This window comes from Pocillopora damicornis, chromosome 5 (genome assembly GCF_964200805.1).
Source record: "Pocillopora damicornis chromosome 5, jaPocDami1.2, whole genome shotgun sequence".
NCBI classification, from domain to species: domain Eukaryota; kingdom Metazoa; phylum Cnidaria; class Anthozoa; order Scleractinia; family Pocilloporidae; genus Pocillopora; species Pocillopora damicornis.
Genome location: NC_142674.1, coordinates 21,766,740 through 21,783,022, shown reverse-complemented (window position 1 = coordinate 21,783,022; position 16,283 = coordinate 21,766,740). Strand labels below are relative to the sequence as shown.

The 16,283-nt window shown below is 39.7% G+C and overlaps 2 protein-coding genes across 4 annotated transcripts; one reads left to right on the top strand and one right to left on the bottom strand.

The window, feature by feature from the left end:
- Positions 1-957: 957 nt before the first annotated feature.
- LOC149045963 (myeloid differentiation primary response protein MyD88-A-like) lies at positions 958-15,692 on the top strand. 3 transcript variants are annotated; one of them, XM_089206703.1, is made up of 6 exons: positions 958-1,113; positions 3,516-3,638; positions 12,969-13,064; positions 13,389-13,685; positions 13,837-14,075; positions 14,858-15,692. In XM_089206703.1, exons 1-4 carry the CDS (start codon positions 1,077-1,079, stop codon positions 13,484-13,486), a joined length of 354 nt encoding a protein of 117 aa, XP_089062829.1. In that variant the 5' UTR covers positions 958-1,076; the 3' UTR covers positions 13,487-13,685; positions 13,837-14,075; positions 14,858-15,692. The 3 variants fall into 3 exon arrangements, with proteins under 3 accessions (XP_089062829.1, XP_089062828.1, XP_089062830.1); XM_089206702.1 differs by lacking the exons at positions 12,969-13,064; positions 13,389-13,685; positions 13,837-14,075; positions 14,858-15,692 and adding an exon at positions 10,714-12,946 and having other exon boundaries at positions 961-1,113; XM_089206704.1 differs by lacking the exons at positions 12,969-13,064; positions 13,389-13,685; positions 13,837-14,075; positions 14,858-15,692 and adding an exon at positions 10,418-10,854 and having other exon boundaries at positions 963-1,113.
- On the bottom strand, positions 5,042-8,561 carry LOC149045964 (uncharacterized). The gene has a single exon (XM_089206681.1). The coding sequence runs from the start codon at positions 8,442-8,444 to the stop codon at positions 5,097-5,099; it is 3,348 nt and encodes a 1,115-aa protein (XP_089062807.1). The 5' UTR covers positions 8,445-8,561; the 3' UTR covers positions 5,042-5,096.
- Positions 15,693-16,283: the final 591 nt, after the last annotated feature.

The following is a 16,283-nucleotide window of genomic DNA, read 5'->3' as shown; positions in this document are numbered from 1 at the left end:
TCTGGTACATCTTCTGGAGGAGTCTAAATTTCTGTGGTGCCTTCGTACAGCGAGCGGCAGTTCGGTAGTATGTTTTACGGCAAATACAAAATTTTAACGCGCAACCAACAGCACATGAATGATACACGGTTAACTCTCGGTAGAAATCCTGTTTGTTCGTCATGAGTGGAAACCCTTCAGGCGACCCAAACTACAATGATTGCATCGCGAGATAGATACCTGACTACAAAGGCATTGAGCTCACAAAATAATAAAAAGACAAAACTATTTGGTACAGCCTTAATTAAGTATGCGGAGGTAAGAAAGAGAGTTTTGATGAGCTGATGTACTCACAGAAAAAAGTCTAAAATTTTCTAGCACAAAGCGAAAGAGACATAAAAATATAAATTCCAGCATTTTATTGTATGAAAAAATGAAGGAAATGCTTGCTACTACAAAGGTGGCCCAAGCTCACGTCTGGAGAAAAAGCCAAGATCAATTCATAAAACGTCACGCGTTTGTGTGATTCTGTGTAAAAAGTTACGTGAGGAACCGTTTAGGAACGAAATATGGTCAATTTACAACGATAAATATTTCGAAATATTAACATTTTACTCGTGAAATCAGTAAAACTTACTTACGTCCTGTGTGTCCGTCGTAGTTTCTGGCGATTTCTGTCGTTTAAGCTTGCTAAATAACAAACTGATTTTGGGGACACGTGTTTTTCTTTCTAAAGTGACATCCCACATGACGCCCTCGTGGTTCTTGTACTTCTCGGAAAATCACATCACGTGCTCTAAAGTGGGCTCGACCTTGAATGGTATTGACATTTGCTATGATTGGCCATTGCAGTGGTGTGGTTTACTTTCTTTCTCTTTCACTAAGGCACGTGTTCTAGCATTGGCAAATCACTGTTTGCCACGTCAAAGAGAGCTGATGACCTTTGGGTTTTATTAAGGTAATATTCACGATCCTTAAATCACTTTTGTGAAGATGGTGGAAGGTGAGGTTGTCTTATGCTAGTGAATTTCTCATGAAAAAGACAGACTGTGGACTTTTATTACCATAGCGTAACGTTCTTTAACCGTTTTCCCACAATGGCGGCCCAAGTACGAAACGAGTGTGGAAGGAAAGGTACGAAGATAGCCTATTGAAGTACTCTGCTTTAGTTTTTGTTTCATGATTGCGTTCCTCAATGATTGACATAGATTCCGCCGCTATGTCACGGAAAGTTTCGTTACATAATATGACAATTAATTATATGCAAAGCACATCATTAACTGGAGAGTTTTGGCGGGAAATCGTAGCGGTGACTCTAGTTCTCGGAAAATTACATCAAGCGTTCTAAATTTGGTTTGACCTCGAGTGGTGGCGTAGTTTTCTTTGATGTAAGGAGCATACTCAACGTCGGCAAATCACTTTTCGCCAAGTCAAAAATTATGTGACGACCTCTGGGCTATATAAAGCAATGCTCACAATGCACAAATCATTTTTGCGGAGATGGTGGTTAGTTTCTCTTTTGCAAAGTGCTCTTTTAGTGAGATGCCGACTGTAGACTTCCGTTTTCAAGGCTTAACGTTCTTTAACGGGCTTATATCGTTTCTTCAAAATGGAGGCGTACGAAATAATAGGTATGTATTTTAGTGAGATGGACATGTCACCTTCTGAACTCGAATAGCGACGCGAAACGAAAATGTTATTGAGAGGAATGCGTGACAAACCAAATATCACCAAAATAGCTTTGCAAAGTTAGAATATCGCAAGGATCCTTAGGAGGTCACGCGTCTCAAATAGCGCTCAAGATTTGGCCTTGCAGTGTGGAGCACTCAAGTCGATCGGTTGGCAAAATATGGCTTTCAATGCGCCTCACGCGCTGGCAACGGAAGAAGCTCGAGGACCCCAAGTTGTGGATCGTGCCCCTTTTTTTACTATGAGCGGAAGGGCGGCGAGTATTTCATGCAGGTTTAAGTTTTGATCGAATTTTTTGGGGGGTTTGCTATTATTTTTTGTACGGTTTTGCGGTTTCTAATAGACCCCAATGCGCCCCCACCCCCTCCCCTCAAGTATGCATTGACAGAATGACTGGCTTCTTCGCCCTGCTTCTCCATTTTAACTGTTTCCAAATCTCACCCACTCATTCATATCCTTCTTGTTCAGCCACAGGCGTCCCAGGCTCACGTCTCGAGAAAAAGTAAAAGATTAATTCGTGAACGCGTCACGCGCTGCGTGACGAGGTGTAAAGTTACGCGAGGAGCCTTTGGGAATTTGAACGCGATATAAGAAATAGTAGACCATACTGTAGGGAAAGAAATATGGTCGATTTACGACGCTAAATGTTCAAAAACATGAATGTTTTATACTAAAGATTGATGAAACTTTCTCATTCTTTGAGTGTCCGTTGTGATTTCTGGTGTTCTCTGCCCGCGTTTTAGACTTGCTTTGCTATCACTGTTATTCCTGTTATAAGACAGAATTAAGGCTACACACTACGATTTTCGACCGTAGTCCAAGCGGAGGCGGTTACCACCCACGTCGCTTACCTTGCATCATTACATCACTACATATACGATCGAGAGAAAATTTACCTAGGACCCAAGCTTCTTCCGCGGCCGTGTCCGATCTTGACATCAAAACAGAGGTAGAAGGAAGCGAACTTGGAAACGCTGGTGGAAAACGCTCGTTTTCAGTGTAATGCGCAAGGAGTTTTGGAATAGAGGCATTTTCCAGGTTGGGATGATCTTAAATCGTGAACTTTGGATGAAAAATTGCCAATCGGAATGACAACGGTCGAAATTCTCAACGGTTCCTCGCGTAACTTAGCACCGCGTCATACAAAATGTGATGCTGTTACGAATTAATCTTTTCCTTTTCCTCGAGACGTGAACTTGGTACGCTTGCGATTTGGCGTAAGAGGCTGACTACGCTTCTTTTATTCCTCCTGATACCACTGAGACAATCAATTGACAAGGTCATAGTCATTCAGGGCTTAGGGGCCGACTATGTTCCTCCCTCACTGCTTGCTAACCCCAAGTAGTCAATTGACAAAACGAGTGGTCTATACGTCAGAGTGCTCCGTGAGTGCAGCTACCTATAAACTTCGCGAGTAGAAGTGGCAATGACATGACTTTGGAACAGTTGAGAAATTCATTGTCTCTTCAGCCGACTTTTATCAGACTTGTCCCTAAATGAGGTCTGACTATCGACGTTCTTCACTCGTTCTATGCTCCTTTGTCATTGCTCACCTATGTCCATCTCATTGAAATTTACGGTGAGGCCCTTCTTCTGAAAGAAAAGTGAATGCCCTCCTTATGGCGGTGTTCCGAGTTTCAATTACATATCTCTCTTACTGCCTGTTACTGGCCAAATTTAATTTCCTTGACCTGCTATAACTACCTTAATTTAATTTCAGTCACTCAAGCCTTAGGGAACCACCTACATTCTCTCTCTCAATATTTTAAAATTATCTAAAGAAATGACTGAGTGTATCGCTGTACACCCTCTACTCTAAGGCGTCCCTTTTTTATTTATACTTCCAGTCACACAGATTGTGCATCTTGCTGAAGAGGTTGTCCACCTTCTTGAAGATGGTTTGTTGTCAGAGGTTCAATACGAACTCGCACTCCCTGGACAAGCGAATGGAGAGGCCTTGGAAGAAAAAGGTTTGCTCATGATCTGTGAGATTATCATAACTTATAATGTAGAGGGCAAAATAACGAAATTCTGATTGACTGGGACAGTGGGCATTTATCGTTAACTTTGATGATTACCCCGGGTATAATTACTCGAAGTTGATTGATTCTTAGGTCTTTTGGCAACAGCGAAAAAATTATATTGTTTCTGGTTGTTTTAGAAACGAAAGTGTCTCCTTTAGAAGCAGTGAATGATGCATTTATTGAAGAAACGAGACAAACCACCGAAAATGAACAGAATACTGAAAACCGTTTTCGTGAAGTAGGCAAATCAAGGAGAGCAGGAAAAAAATCTAGAGGTGTGCAACCGCGAAACTCTTGACAAAACACTGTTGAAATTTTATGCCGAGTTCAGAAAATGAAAAAGAGGTCACCGCCTGAGATCGTTTTCAGAAAAGATGATCAATATAGCGCTAGGAAAACTGTGGTGACGAAGCTGAAAAGTTCCGAAGTGCAAAATGAATAATATTACAGGCACACATCAACCTAAGATTTTGACTCAGGAGACGAGCGAGAACAACAAATAATGTTAGGAGTCGTTCACAAGCCAAGAGCTGCAATGAGTCAGCTATTACCACAAAATTGTCCAACATTTGCTGCCTCATGTACCTCAAGCCAACCTGTGTACGATTTCAGTCGCTGTAACGACACATAAATTATTTTTCATGAAGATACTTCAGCCTCCTGTTGACTCTGAGTAGCGTTTGAACCTTTCAATGCAACTTTTAAACGTTTAAAAAAACCATAACAACGGCTTAACTTGTTGTACAACGATAAAATTTCAATCAGCTGATTCGTGCGTTTTACAGTTCATCGACGCTAACTGAACATGGCTTCCTACGAAATTGCACAACAGTGTGCCATGTTGACCATCTGAATAAGAAGTGATTTTGCCCTTTACTTCATAAACAAGTAATCGCATGTTTCCCGGTATAGTTAAGGATTAATATCACTTGCATTTACAGAAGTTGCAGAAATAGACCTTATTCGCCGCCGCGTACGTCACGATGTCTGTTCAGATCGTTTTCACGTGATGCCACAGAATTAATCTCCGCCATGTTGGTGCAGATTTGAGTCACATGTTTCGGCTATTATTTATATGCAAACATGGTCCAAATTTACAACTCTATTCATTTTACGATTTTAAAAAAAATCTATGGCGTGCACCGAAAAAATTGCTATTCCTTCGTCTCAATCAATCAATCAATCCTTTATTTAAACACGTGACACCTAGGAGTACAGAAGTTCTCGTTAAAACGTGTACGTGTATGTACAATTAGAAATAAAGCATAATTTCTGTAAGAATACAAATAATAAGTAAATCTATTAAAAGACTAAAAACAGGATCGAAAATCATGGACATGAGCTATCAATTAGAAGTTACAATATTAACAATATTAACAATAACGATATTTACAATCACTACCATTAAGCCATGTGGGCTTTAAGAGAATGCTTAAATGAAGCAATATCTTGAGATTCTCTGAGTCTAGGGGGTAGCGCATTCCAAAGTTTACTAGCTAAAAATGAAAAAGACCGATGTAAAAACTCAAGATTAAAAGGAGGTAAATCTAGCCTTGTACTGAGCCCGCGTAAACTATACGGTACATTTCTAAAATGAAAAAAATCACTTATATAAGGAGCCCCCTTATCATACAAGCACTTATATAACATAACCAACGATTGGAATTGTCTACGATTCTCCAAAGACTTAATGTCGGCCAACTTGAGGAGGAAGTCGTATGACACAGACTTCGAGAAGCCTAATATAGTTCTTAATATAAAGTAATTAGTTGTCTCTATTTTTGTAGTCTCCGCGTTACCTACTCCCAGTAAAAGGGGACTGCAGTACTCAAGATGAGGGAGGACATAGGCCTTATATAAACGAACTAACACGTCCTTTGAAATAAACTTACGCATTCTCCGCAAAGCCGAAGCCTTTGCGCATCCCTTATTCAGCTGTTGCTTTATGTGCGCTTTAAATGTTAATTTGCTATCTAGGACCACCCCAAGGATTTTGAGTGTGTCCTTTGTATGGACATTAGAATCATTAAGATGGAAATCATACTGGTATGAAGACGGGCCAATAGCGATAGCTTGCGTTTTGGCGGCATTAATCTGTGAAAAATTCATTGAGAACCATCTCGATAGAACGCTCAGATCAGAGTTAATTATATACTGCAATACTGTTGGTGAGACATCAGAGGCGTAATGAGTAGTGTCGTCAGCATATAGCCTCAAGGACGTACTAGTAATAAAGTAATTAAGATCATTAACATACAAATTAAATAGGAGAGGGCCCAACAGGGACCCCTGTGGTACACCAGTTTTAACGGTTCTCCACGAAGAATGTACACCGTCAAGTTTGACTCTCTGTCTTCGTCCAGTAAGGTAAGCGGTCATAGTTTCCAGCGCATCATGCGTAAAACCATATGCCTTTAATTTAGCTAGGAGAAGCGGGTGACAAACAGAGTCAAAAGCTTTACTTAGGTCGATAGCCACCGCTGCAACAGCTTCTCTTCTGTCAAGACAGGCTCTCCAATCTTCAGTCAATTTCAATAAGGCCGTGCAACACGAGTGACCCTTGAGAAAGCCAGACAGGTTCGGTGAGAGTCGCCAATGAAAGGCTTCATAGATTTGATCGAACAATACCTTCTCATATAATTTCGATAAGGAAGTCAGAACAGAGACTGGACGATAGCAGGTCTTATCCGTCATACTTTCCTTCTTGAAAACAGGAACAACGTCGCTGCTTTTCCAAACTATTGGCCATTGACGGTTGGTGATAAAATAATTGATTAAACGGGTAACCGGCTCGGCAATAACAGGTGAGGATAAACGAAGTAGCCTCTGAGATATCTTATCGCACCCAACAGCCTTGCGAGGGTCAAGAGAATCCAAAATTTTCCTTATGTAGCCAACATCAACTGGGACGAGGTCAAAAACATCATCACAAGTTTTCTCAGCAATGACTTTAACGCTAGGATGATCAACAAACTCAACCATTTCCTTACTGTCACCATCACTCCTGGACACCTCGCAAAAGTAGTTGTTAAACATTTCAGCCACCATTAATGAATCGGTAATTACACGCTCATTCTCAATCAGAATTATCTTTGATTGCTTCTTTTCTTTGCTTGGCAACAAAGGTCTTAACTTATTCCAAAACTCACCATGATGTTTAGTGTTTGACGATGCCTCCATGCAGAACGCCTTCAACCCTTTTCGTTTCAGGGATGTGACCTTGTTTCTCTGTTTCTTGAATTCCTCCCAAGAGGTTGTTGTTGGGCTCTTTGCATGTTTCTTAAACAGTCGATTACGACGCGAGATTTCGCGTTGAATTAATGGAGTTATCCATGGCAACTGATCACCTCTGACCCGTTTTTTCTTTATTGGTGCGTGTTTGTCCAACACTTCAGTGTACAATTGATCCCAATGGTGCCATAGATCATCAACGTCGTCATAAATGTAAGCGGAACTCCAGGGAATAGTTTTTAGGTCATTTAAAAATTTTTCTAAGTCAAATTGTCGCATACTTCTGTATTCAATTTCACGTGCCTTAGCCCTAGGTAATTTATTCTTTCGCACCGCATAGATAAGATCGTGATCACTGAGACCCATATGCAAATTACCACAAGTTGCATATCGTTCCGGATGGCTAGCGAGAATGACATCGAGTAAAGACTTTGTTTTTTCAGTCACCCTTGTCGGTTCACTAATTTGGTTTTGCAAACAGAACCTATCACAAAGGTCCATGAGTGAGTTATCCTCAGCAACAACACCGTGCTCCCCAACAAGCAAGTCGATATTAAAATCACCAATCAATAATATTTCCTGACGGCTTGTATACATAAGTTCAATAGCTGATGTAAGCGACGACAAGAAATCAGTAATTTTACAGAATTTAGGTGATCTGTAGCACGCACACACAATAAAGCGAGCCTTTTTAGAATCCATGACATCAAGACATAATGATTCGACTGATTCGGGCTCCAGATTACGTCGTCGACAGACAGGAATATCTTCCCGTACAAAAGCTATCAAGCCACCAGCTCCTTTCTTGCGATCACGTCGAATAGTGTGATATCCCGGTTGTTGGAGAAAACTATCTGAGGTTGTACCATCGAGTTTTGTCTCCGAAATAAAGAAAATGTCAAATAGGCACTTGTTAAGAATATTCTTGACCTCGTCAAGCTTATTTTGTAAAGAGTTGATGTTCAAATGACCTATTTTCAGATTGGATTTGTAGTAACCATTGACGTTCCTAAAAAACCAGTCAACAGTGTCTCCTGAATGTTCCTCCGCAATCTCAAAGACCTCGCCAGTGGAGCTTGAATCACATACCGCCGAAGGTGAGAGATCATCAAAGAAGCTGTCAGAAAACTGAGGCATCGTACAAGAAAAGCAATACCAGATCCCTTCTCTCCGATAGCAGGACAGCTCGTTCTTGCTCATTTTCGTACATTTGATGTGGAATACTGCCGGGCAAGACGAGCAGCGGACGCCATTTTGGTTCCTTCTCATGGTTTTAGCACAATTACTACAAAGTGTTTTAGAAGAATTATTAAAACTTCTTTGAGGCCCTTGAGGGCCGGGATTAGACTCCACGTTTCCAGATAGCTTCAAAAGTAATAGCTGAGTCGTAGCAGTACTGTTACTATAGTACAAAGCACGCCGTCCGAGGTATGCCTTCTTGCTTCTTCGCATGTAATTTTGACGATGCAGACATGAGCTCAAAGAACCAAAGAACTGAAGCTGGGTAGAAACATTACCCATGTCCTTAGGTCCAGCACATATATATTTGGTGGGAGATAAGTATGCGAGACCAGAACCGAATACTCCAAGAGTGAAGAGAGCGAAAAGTAGCAGCGCATACCAACGCGTGTAAGTCGCCATCTTTGATTGCTTGATTGATCCAATTTATTGATCCAATGTCTGATCCAAACCATGTCGTCCAAATTCCATTGTCTCTAAAAGTCACAGAGGGCTATCTAAAGAAGACCTCCACTATTGGAATCGATGCTGTTTTGATAGATAGGAAACCATTGGAGCCTGGTTGCTTACCTCAGGTGGAATCCATAGATTTGCTTTGCTATTTGGTTATTGAGACAAGCTTTTACACGCAGAAACAATTTAAAGCCTTCCGCAGTCTCGAGGCCAACAATCAAATGGTGTCGGGCTTTATTTACAACGCTGAAGGACATATCATCGCAAACAAGTTCGTGGTGTTGGCAAAAGTGCGGCACTCGCAGCGCACGAGCGATATCTTGGTTCACATTTGGATTATTATTGCTAAGGAAGGGATAATAAACTGCCCTCATTGTTTGGATGGGATGCAAGGCAGGCCTTGCCGAATCAGGCCCACACTTAGCCAGTGTGCTATTTTACCTTAAGGCTTTAACAAAGGTAAGTGGAAGGTGCAAAAACCTCTTTGGATAATCTCCTCTCTCTCCTAGTAGACATGTAGTCGTGAATGTTTCTCTACAATGATGAATTTAAGGGCTTCTTAGCTTTTTCATTCATGATTATGCCAAAAAGACCAAAGCCTACATGATCAAAATAATCTTTTATTAAATTTGGAAAATGTTATCCTTCCAATGTGTCTGATTAAAGGGCTGATCACCTCAACATTTTAATTATGAGAACCTGAGAGATAGACAACAGTCACACCATGGATGCTCAGTGACAGCCCTCAATAAATATTCAGAGGAAGGGTTTTTTTCTTTTTGTAACTTTCTCAAAATTGGATGCAGTGAGTCTCAAATAAAAGTTTTATTGAAACACAACATAGTGGGAAAATTTTGACAAAACATCTTCAGTCAACCAACGTCTGCTACTCGCAGCCATGCGACCTTATATCTAGCTTTGACTGCAGCTATATAGAAAGCGGTTGTCGTCTATTTGGACTTTGAGCATATCATTATTGACTCTTAATAAGGCGAAATCTTTTTGCTCCATACTAAATCCTTTTAATTTAATAAATCTTTTTTTTTTCGCTTTTATGGACCTCGACTTTGTCTCGGTAAAAACGTGGAAAAAGAGATCAGCCAATATCCAGCCATGTTGACTTCAAACTTTATCAATAACACATATATACTTGTTGAGATTGTTCACCTAATACAGACCACGTGACCTGAGCGCAAATAAGGTCTATTGAGCCCTCGCGATCGTCCTTTCATGACTTGGGCAATTTAAGCACTTATGATATTAATTCCTAATTCTACTTGGCCCGATGCGATTGCATTTATTAATTGTCTCTTCATCCAAATGTCTGTATTGGTTGATAAACTCTCTTTCTCTACATGTAGATATCAGCGGAATTAATCCAGAGGGTCTTGATCACAGATATAGTAGGGGTGAACTATCTTCGACCTTCGCTCATAAATAGCTTTAAAAAATTCCTTAGGTCAGGATATCAGGGCGTAAATTTTTTTTTTTCTGACAGCCACTTGGCTTCTAAATTTTTCAAAGTGGTAGCCAATTCAAAAAACGTTGGTCGCCATTTTTAGAGACAAAAAAACCCTTTTTTACGCTATGAGAGTTCTAGATAAACCCTCCAAAATTAAGTTCAACAAAGTTCTACAAAGTGGACACTATGTTGGATGATATACAACAATAAACTCACCTAAATCCAAGATGGCGTCTAGTTTTCGATCTAGACGCATGTGCTGCGTTTTGGAAACGAACTTAACGAGAAAGTTTGCCGCGGATTTGTCTTTGCAAATCTTTTTCATTCACTATATCTCTAGGTATGGTTATGATGAAGCATTCTGGTCGCCAATTTGGTTACTACATTTCAGGATTTGGTCGCCAAAGTGAAAAATTTAGTCGCATTGGCGCCTGTGTTAGGCGCAATTTTACGCCCTGGATATCCTCCGCAATTCTCTCCCACTTGTCATTTCCGAATAGGCAGCTGTCCACTTAAATGTCATTTTATCGTCACTAGCAGCTTCGCTGTAGAGTAAAAGAGTTTATGATTTATATCTCAAAGAAATCATTGCTCATTCTGTAAAGATGTGTTTTCTTTATCTGATCTACAAACTAGCTTCACAGCTTTGCAAAGCCAAAAACGTCATCGCCATGTTACCATTCAGCGTGTGGAGAGAACTGATGATTAAGCTAGATCCATTGCGTCCGTTGACAGGTGATTTTCGTGACCTCGCCGACAAGATGGGCTTTGATGTGAAGAGAATTTTCAAGTTTCAGGCGATGCCTAGTCCAACGCAAGCAGTTCTGAAAGGCTGCATGAATTCAACCATAGATGACCTAATGGTTAAACTAGAAGAAATTGGTAGAGACGATGCGAAACGAGACGTTGAAAGGTGGATAAGGGCAAATTGCCAATGTGCAAGGTGCCACAATTAACTGGGTCGATTTGTTTACTAAACTCTTTCTAGTATATTGTACTCAGTTTCATTACTCTTGCCTCATATTATGGAACATATTTCTGTATGACCAAACCTCATCTTTGCCCCTTTTTTCAAAATACAGTTTCACTTCTTTCGTCTTCAGTTTCCTCATGGAACAGGGATATCAAAAACAAAAATCTCTGCAATCGAGGAAGTAACGATCTTCATTAGTTCGACTGTAACTCTGACTGTCATTCATTGACGCCGTGGATATGTTCTTAATGTTCGAAGAAGGCCTTCTAGTGAAGCTGGTTACACTAATGTCTACAAAAGGCCAAATGAGAATAAAAAGGTTTTCACTTGATGGGATGATTTTCATCAAGATGAATCTTTTGGCGTAAAGACGAGGAGGATATTGACTTCCTACATAAAATGTCTTGTGTTTTCCTTTCCCCGAACATAACCCACCCTCCCCTCTCACCCACCCCCTCATCATAGTTGACTTCGACTTTTCGACAAACGATAGATAGTGTTAGATACGATGGTGATCTGTTTTAAGAAGCTGATTCAAAGAGTATGAGATTACGAAATATAGGGTAACCTATGAAGGTATTGAAGTATTGCCTATTAGAATTTGAATTTCTATTTCCCTTTCGCCCTGTGATCGGCAGGATCGCAAGTATGTTTTGAAAGTATTAGAAAATCACTTGCAACCCGCTCGGTTAAATTACATATGACTCAAAGGCCGACTACGTTCTTCTCTCACTGTGACAGAATGACTGGTTATCCACCCTGCGTCTCCACGTTTACGGCTTCCAAAACCCACCCACTCAATAATGTCCTTTCTTTTTGGCTAATAGGCCGACCATGCTTCTTTTGTGGCTTCCTGTTACCACCGAGGTAGTCAATTGACATGGTCATAGTCATCCATGGCTTAGGGGCCGACTATGTTCCTCCCTCACTGCTTGCCAACCCCAAGTAGTCAATTGACTAAACGACTGGTCTGTGCGTCAGGCTGCTCCGTTTGTGTACAACTTCAAAAACAAGTCCTGACACTTCGCGGGGAGAAGTTGCGACGACAATTCGCCGCGTGCGACATGATAAAATTTGTGTCATTCCCTGTCTTTGAGACACAAGTTTACCATTCTGATCAGTCGCGTGAATTACAACTAGTTTGATTTGGGTTCATGCAACTGATTTCAGCGACGAGATTGTGTCGTAAAAGAAGGTAATCATACAAAATGTGACCAAAGTCTAAAGATGCAAATTGTCGTGATGGCTTTGATCCTGTTTTGGAGGTGATGCGGACTGAGCAACTTTTCGCAGAGACCAGTTCCTTCAACTTGTCTCCCTCAATGAGCCCTGGCTCTAGCTGACCAAGTTCTTCATTCGTACTCTATTCATATGCTGTAGATGTTCTTTACCCACCCATGTCCTTCTCATCATAATCAGCAAATTAAAGAAGCTCTTAATCTGAATTTAATACTAAATAGAGTGAGAGTTATAAAAACTTTCAGCTAGTTATGCTCCTTATCGAGAGTGGTAATTAAAAAGGATTCCTACCGATCGTTTAGGGTTCCACCATCACCCCACTCATGTCAGTCTGCAGCATTCAGTTACTCAAATAACTCCAAGATGGAAGAATAAACCAAGTTTATTCCTTTACGACTGGCACATAGCCAAGTGAACAAGTCGTCCATAATTTGCGATTTACGCCAACCTTGTTTTTCGGCCCGGTTCATATTTTAGGTGCCGAGTTCCCATGCACATAGGTATCGACCATGTATTCTTCTTTATGCCTGGTACGGACCAAACGTGTTGCCTTGACTTATTATTAGAGTTCTTGTGATTTAGTCACGTAAAACTAAAGGAAGCATCGGTAGTCTGACTCCTTATTTTATCATAATTAGAGAAATGGTTAAGTTTGTCTCTCTTTTATTGGTGCATCTAGTTTTGGAAACTATTCATCCAGTTGAAGAGAGTCAGGTCAACGTAAAAGATTTGAACATTTCTGGACAAGCATGTGGAGAAACAACAGACGAGACAGGTTTGCTCATGATCTCTGAGATAACCAGTTGCTTATCTAGTGATAATCATTTGAACCAAAGTCAAATTTTCGCTGGAAATGAATTAGTTTGTTATTTTCATTTTCCTGCATGTCGGTATCTTGATAGTTAATCCAGAAGGTCTTCGTAACCAGTATTATATGAGCCCGCTGTGTTTCTCCCTCACTATTCAATAACAATTAACTGAATGGCAAGGTCAACGTTACTATACCATATCTGGAAGCTCAGTAATTTATATCACAAAGAATTCATTGCTCATTCTATAAAGGTTTATCTTTAGGTTCTTTATCTGATCTCAAAACTAGGTTCACAGTTTTTCAAAGCCAACAACGTCATTGGCAGTTTATCATTCAGAGTGTGGAGACAGCTGATAGTTAAGCGTGATCCATTACGCCATTCGTGATCTCGCTGGCGAGATCGGCTTCAACGTAACGAAAGTTGGAAAGCTACATTCATAATCGAATCCAACCCAAGCTGTTCTGAACGACTGTTGGAATGTAATACATAGAGGACTTTATGGTCGAAGTGGACCAAATTGGATCAACGCCAGATGCAAAAGAGGAAATTGAAAAATGGAAGAGTGAAAATTGCCAATGTGCAAGGTGCAACAATCAGCAACGATATATTTACTAACTCTTTTCAAATCGTACTTAGTTGCTTTCCTCTTGTCTTGCATCGTTTAGATATTTTAGTATTATAAAACCTTTTAGTAGCCCTCTTGTTTTAATGTTGTATCACTTCTTTCGTCTTCAGTTTGCATATATCCGGAACGAGGAAAACAAAGCCCTCTGCAGTTGAGGAAATAACGATATTGATCAGTTGGACCATATCTCTGACTGTCATTCATTGACGCCGTAGATATGTTCTTAATGTTCAAAGAAAGTCTTCCAGTGAGCGCCGGATACACTAATCTCTTAACATGGGCCAATATTCAAGCAAAGTTAAACTTGCTTTCCTCATACGTTCTTGAAATTGTCTTCTATTTCAAAGCTGTAAGTTAAAGTTTTGGCTGATGTGATTGTGTCAAATAGAAGTTTAAATGATAACTAATAATATTTGGAAGTTATTTTTCAGCGTGATAAAATGTTGTCATAAAGTTGTGGAGAACTCTGATTCTTAATTACTAACGCTACTGGCTTTATTGTTCCTTAAAAGTTGCGCGGGTGAAAAGGGTCGCGCCGCAAATATAAATGTACACGATTCATTCCCTCTTCTTAGACCCGCCGTATACGAAAAGACGAGCGGCACTGGGAACAACTATGCACTCGGCTTCTTATCTCTCTCAGCTATTCTTTCATTTCCTCTAAAGAAACCTTAGCATCCGTCTTAGCTTCGCAGTTTATCGGCGAGAAGTTGTGAAAGCAATATCGACAGAAAGCTATTTTGAGAACACACTTTTTTTCATGGCCAATCAAGTGTAGACATGTTCACAATCCATGGGATTTTTTCCAGGAAACTCTCGATGTGTTAAAGTTTTCCCCTTTTCCTTTTCGTTTCGATTTTGTTATAGGTGCGGTCACGCTTTGGATGTTAAAAAGTGTGTAGCAATGAATATTTGATGGTTAAATTTGCGATTTTATTCTAGGTTTTATTTACGGCTGGAGCATCAATAATTTCTTTTGGTCTATTTTATCTATTGCTATGATTCCTTTGCTGTCATGAACTAACTTTTTGAAGGGTAATTAACTTGAAATACTCGACGAAGTCCCTCCAGGTCTCGTCCAAACATCTCAAACGCAGCTTACATCGCCGTTCTTCTCTCTTTGTCTTTCAGCTTTAAGTTGGGAGCCCTGTTAGGCGCGCATGTCTCAGAAGGCTGTCAACCGCTGGTTCCTGGCCGTGACTCTCCTTCGCAACCCATCTCTTGTCAAGTTCCGCCGCCAAGGCCGCCATTTCACGGCGTCTGTTGTGACTCTTGGAAGCGTCAACTTTAATTTGACGTTCCAATGTAAAACTTTGAGACTAACTCAGCAGGAAGAATACTGTTAGCTCGATGTGGTTCTCTTTGCCGGAGATCTGCTATGGTTTGGGATGAAGATCACAAAATGTAGGGGGGGTTCCCTCATTAGTTACTACAGTATGATGCAGTCTGTATCTGGGTGTTGTTGTTGTTGTTGCTTTTTTTGTTGTTTTGTTTTTGTTGTTTCAGTTTGTTTGTTTGTTCGTTTTAGTCAAAATGTTACTCCTCTAATGGAAACTGCTCTAAATTCTGGGCTACGTTTTATTAAGCACGTAGATTGTGGTAGAGGAGTGAGCAAGGAAGCGCACTAAGTACTTATCGAAAAAACAAAAAAAAATGTGGATTTCTATTGCTGGCTTCGGAATGGGAATTATGTTATCTGGAGAGGCAAATGATAGCATTAATGCAACTGAAGATTATTTTTTTGTAAATCTATTTCTCTGTAAACGACAATGGATTCTATATATTAATTAATTTTCTTTGGTACATTTGACTTTGATGGTTTTTTTTAAAGATAATATATCAAGTATTAGAAAGTAATCTATACAAAAAAAATAGGAAGCAGTTTACGTTTGGCCAAAAGCCAAGTATATACCTAGAAAGAAAAAAAGAAAAGAGAAAAAATAATAAATATTGCGGTTTGCCCAGGTGTTTTAAGCGAGTTTTAATCATTATTATTATTATCATGATTATTATAATTATTATCGTCATTATCATGATTATGATTATTATTATCATGATTATTATTATTATTATCATTATTATTACCATTATTATTTTTGTTATTATCATTATTATTATTGTTATTATCATTATTATTACTGTCATTATTATCATCATCATTATTATCTTTACTATTATAATTATAATCATTATTATTATTATTGTTATCATTATAATTATTGTTATTATTATTATTCCCTGCTATTACAGAGCATTTAAAAAAGTTATGAAGTAAAAAAAAGTAAAACGTTGTTGCACGAGACAAAAAATGTTGTCAATCAATGAGGTCCGTGACCAGGCGAAAGATTTGGGAAGGGAGGTGTGAGTTAGGAATTGAGGAACACAGAACCAGCGGCAAGAGAGAATACGTAGTTGGCAGACAGTTGCGAGCATTTACCACACAGGTGTTTCGGCGAAGGCAAATATCAGAACGATTTCTTTCACACGTGCTAATTATTCATATTTCGATACAAGTCTTGATTAAGACATGGACTAAAAAAATATACTAGGAACAAAG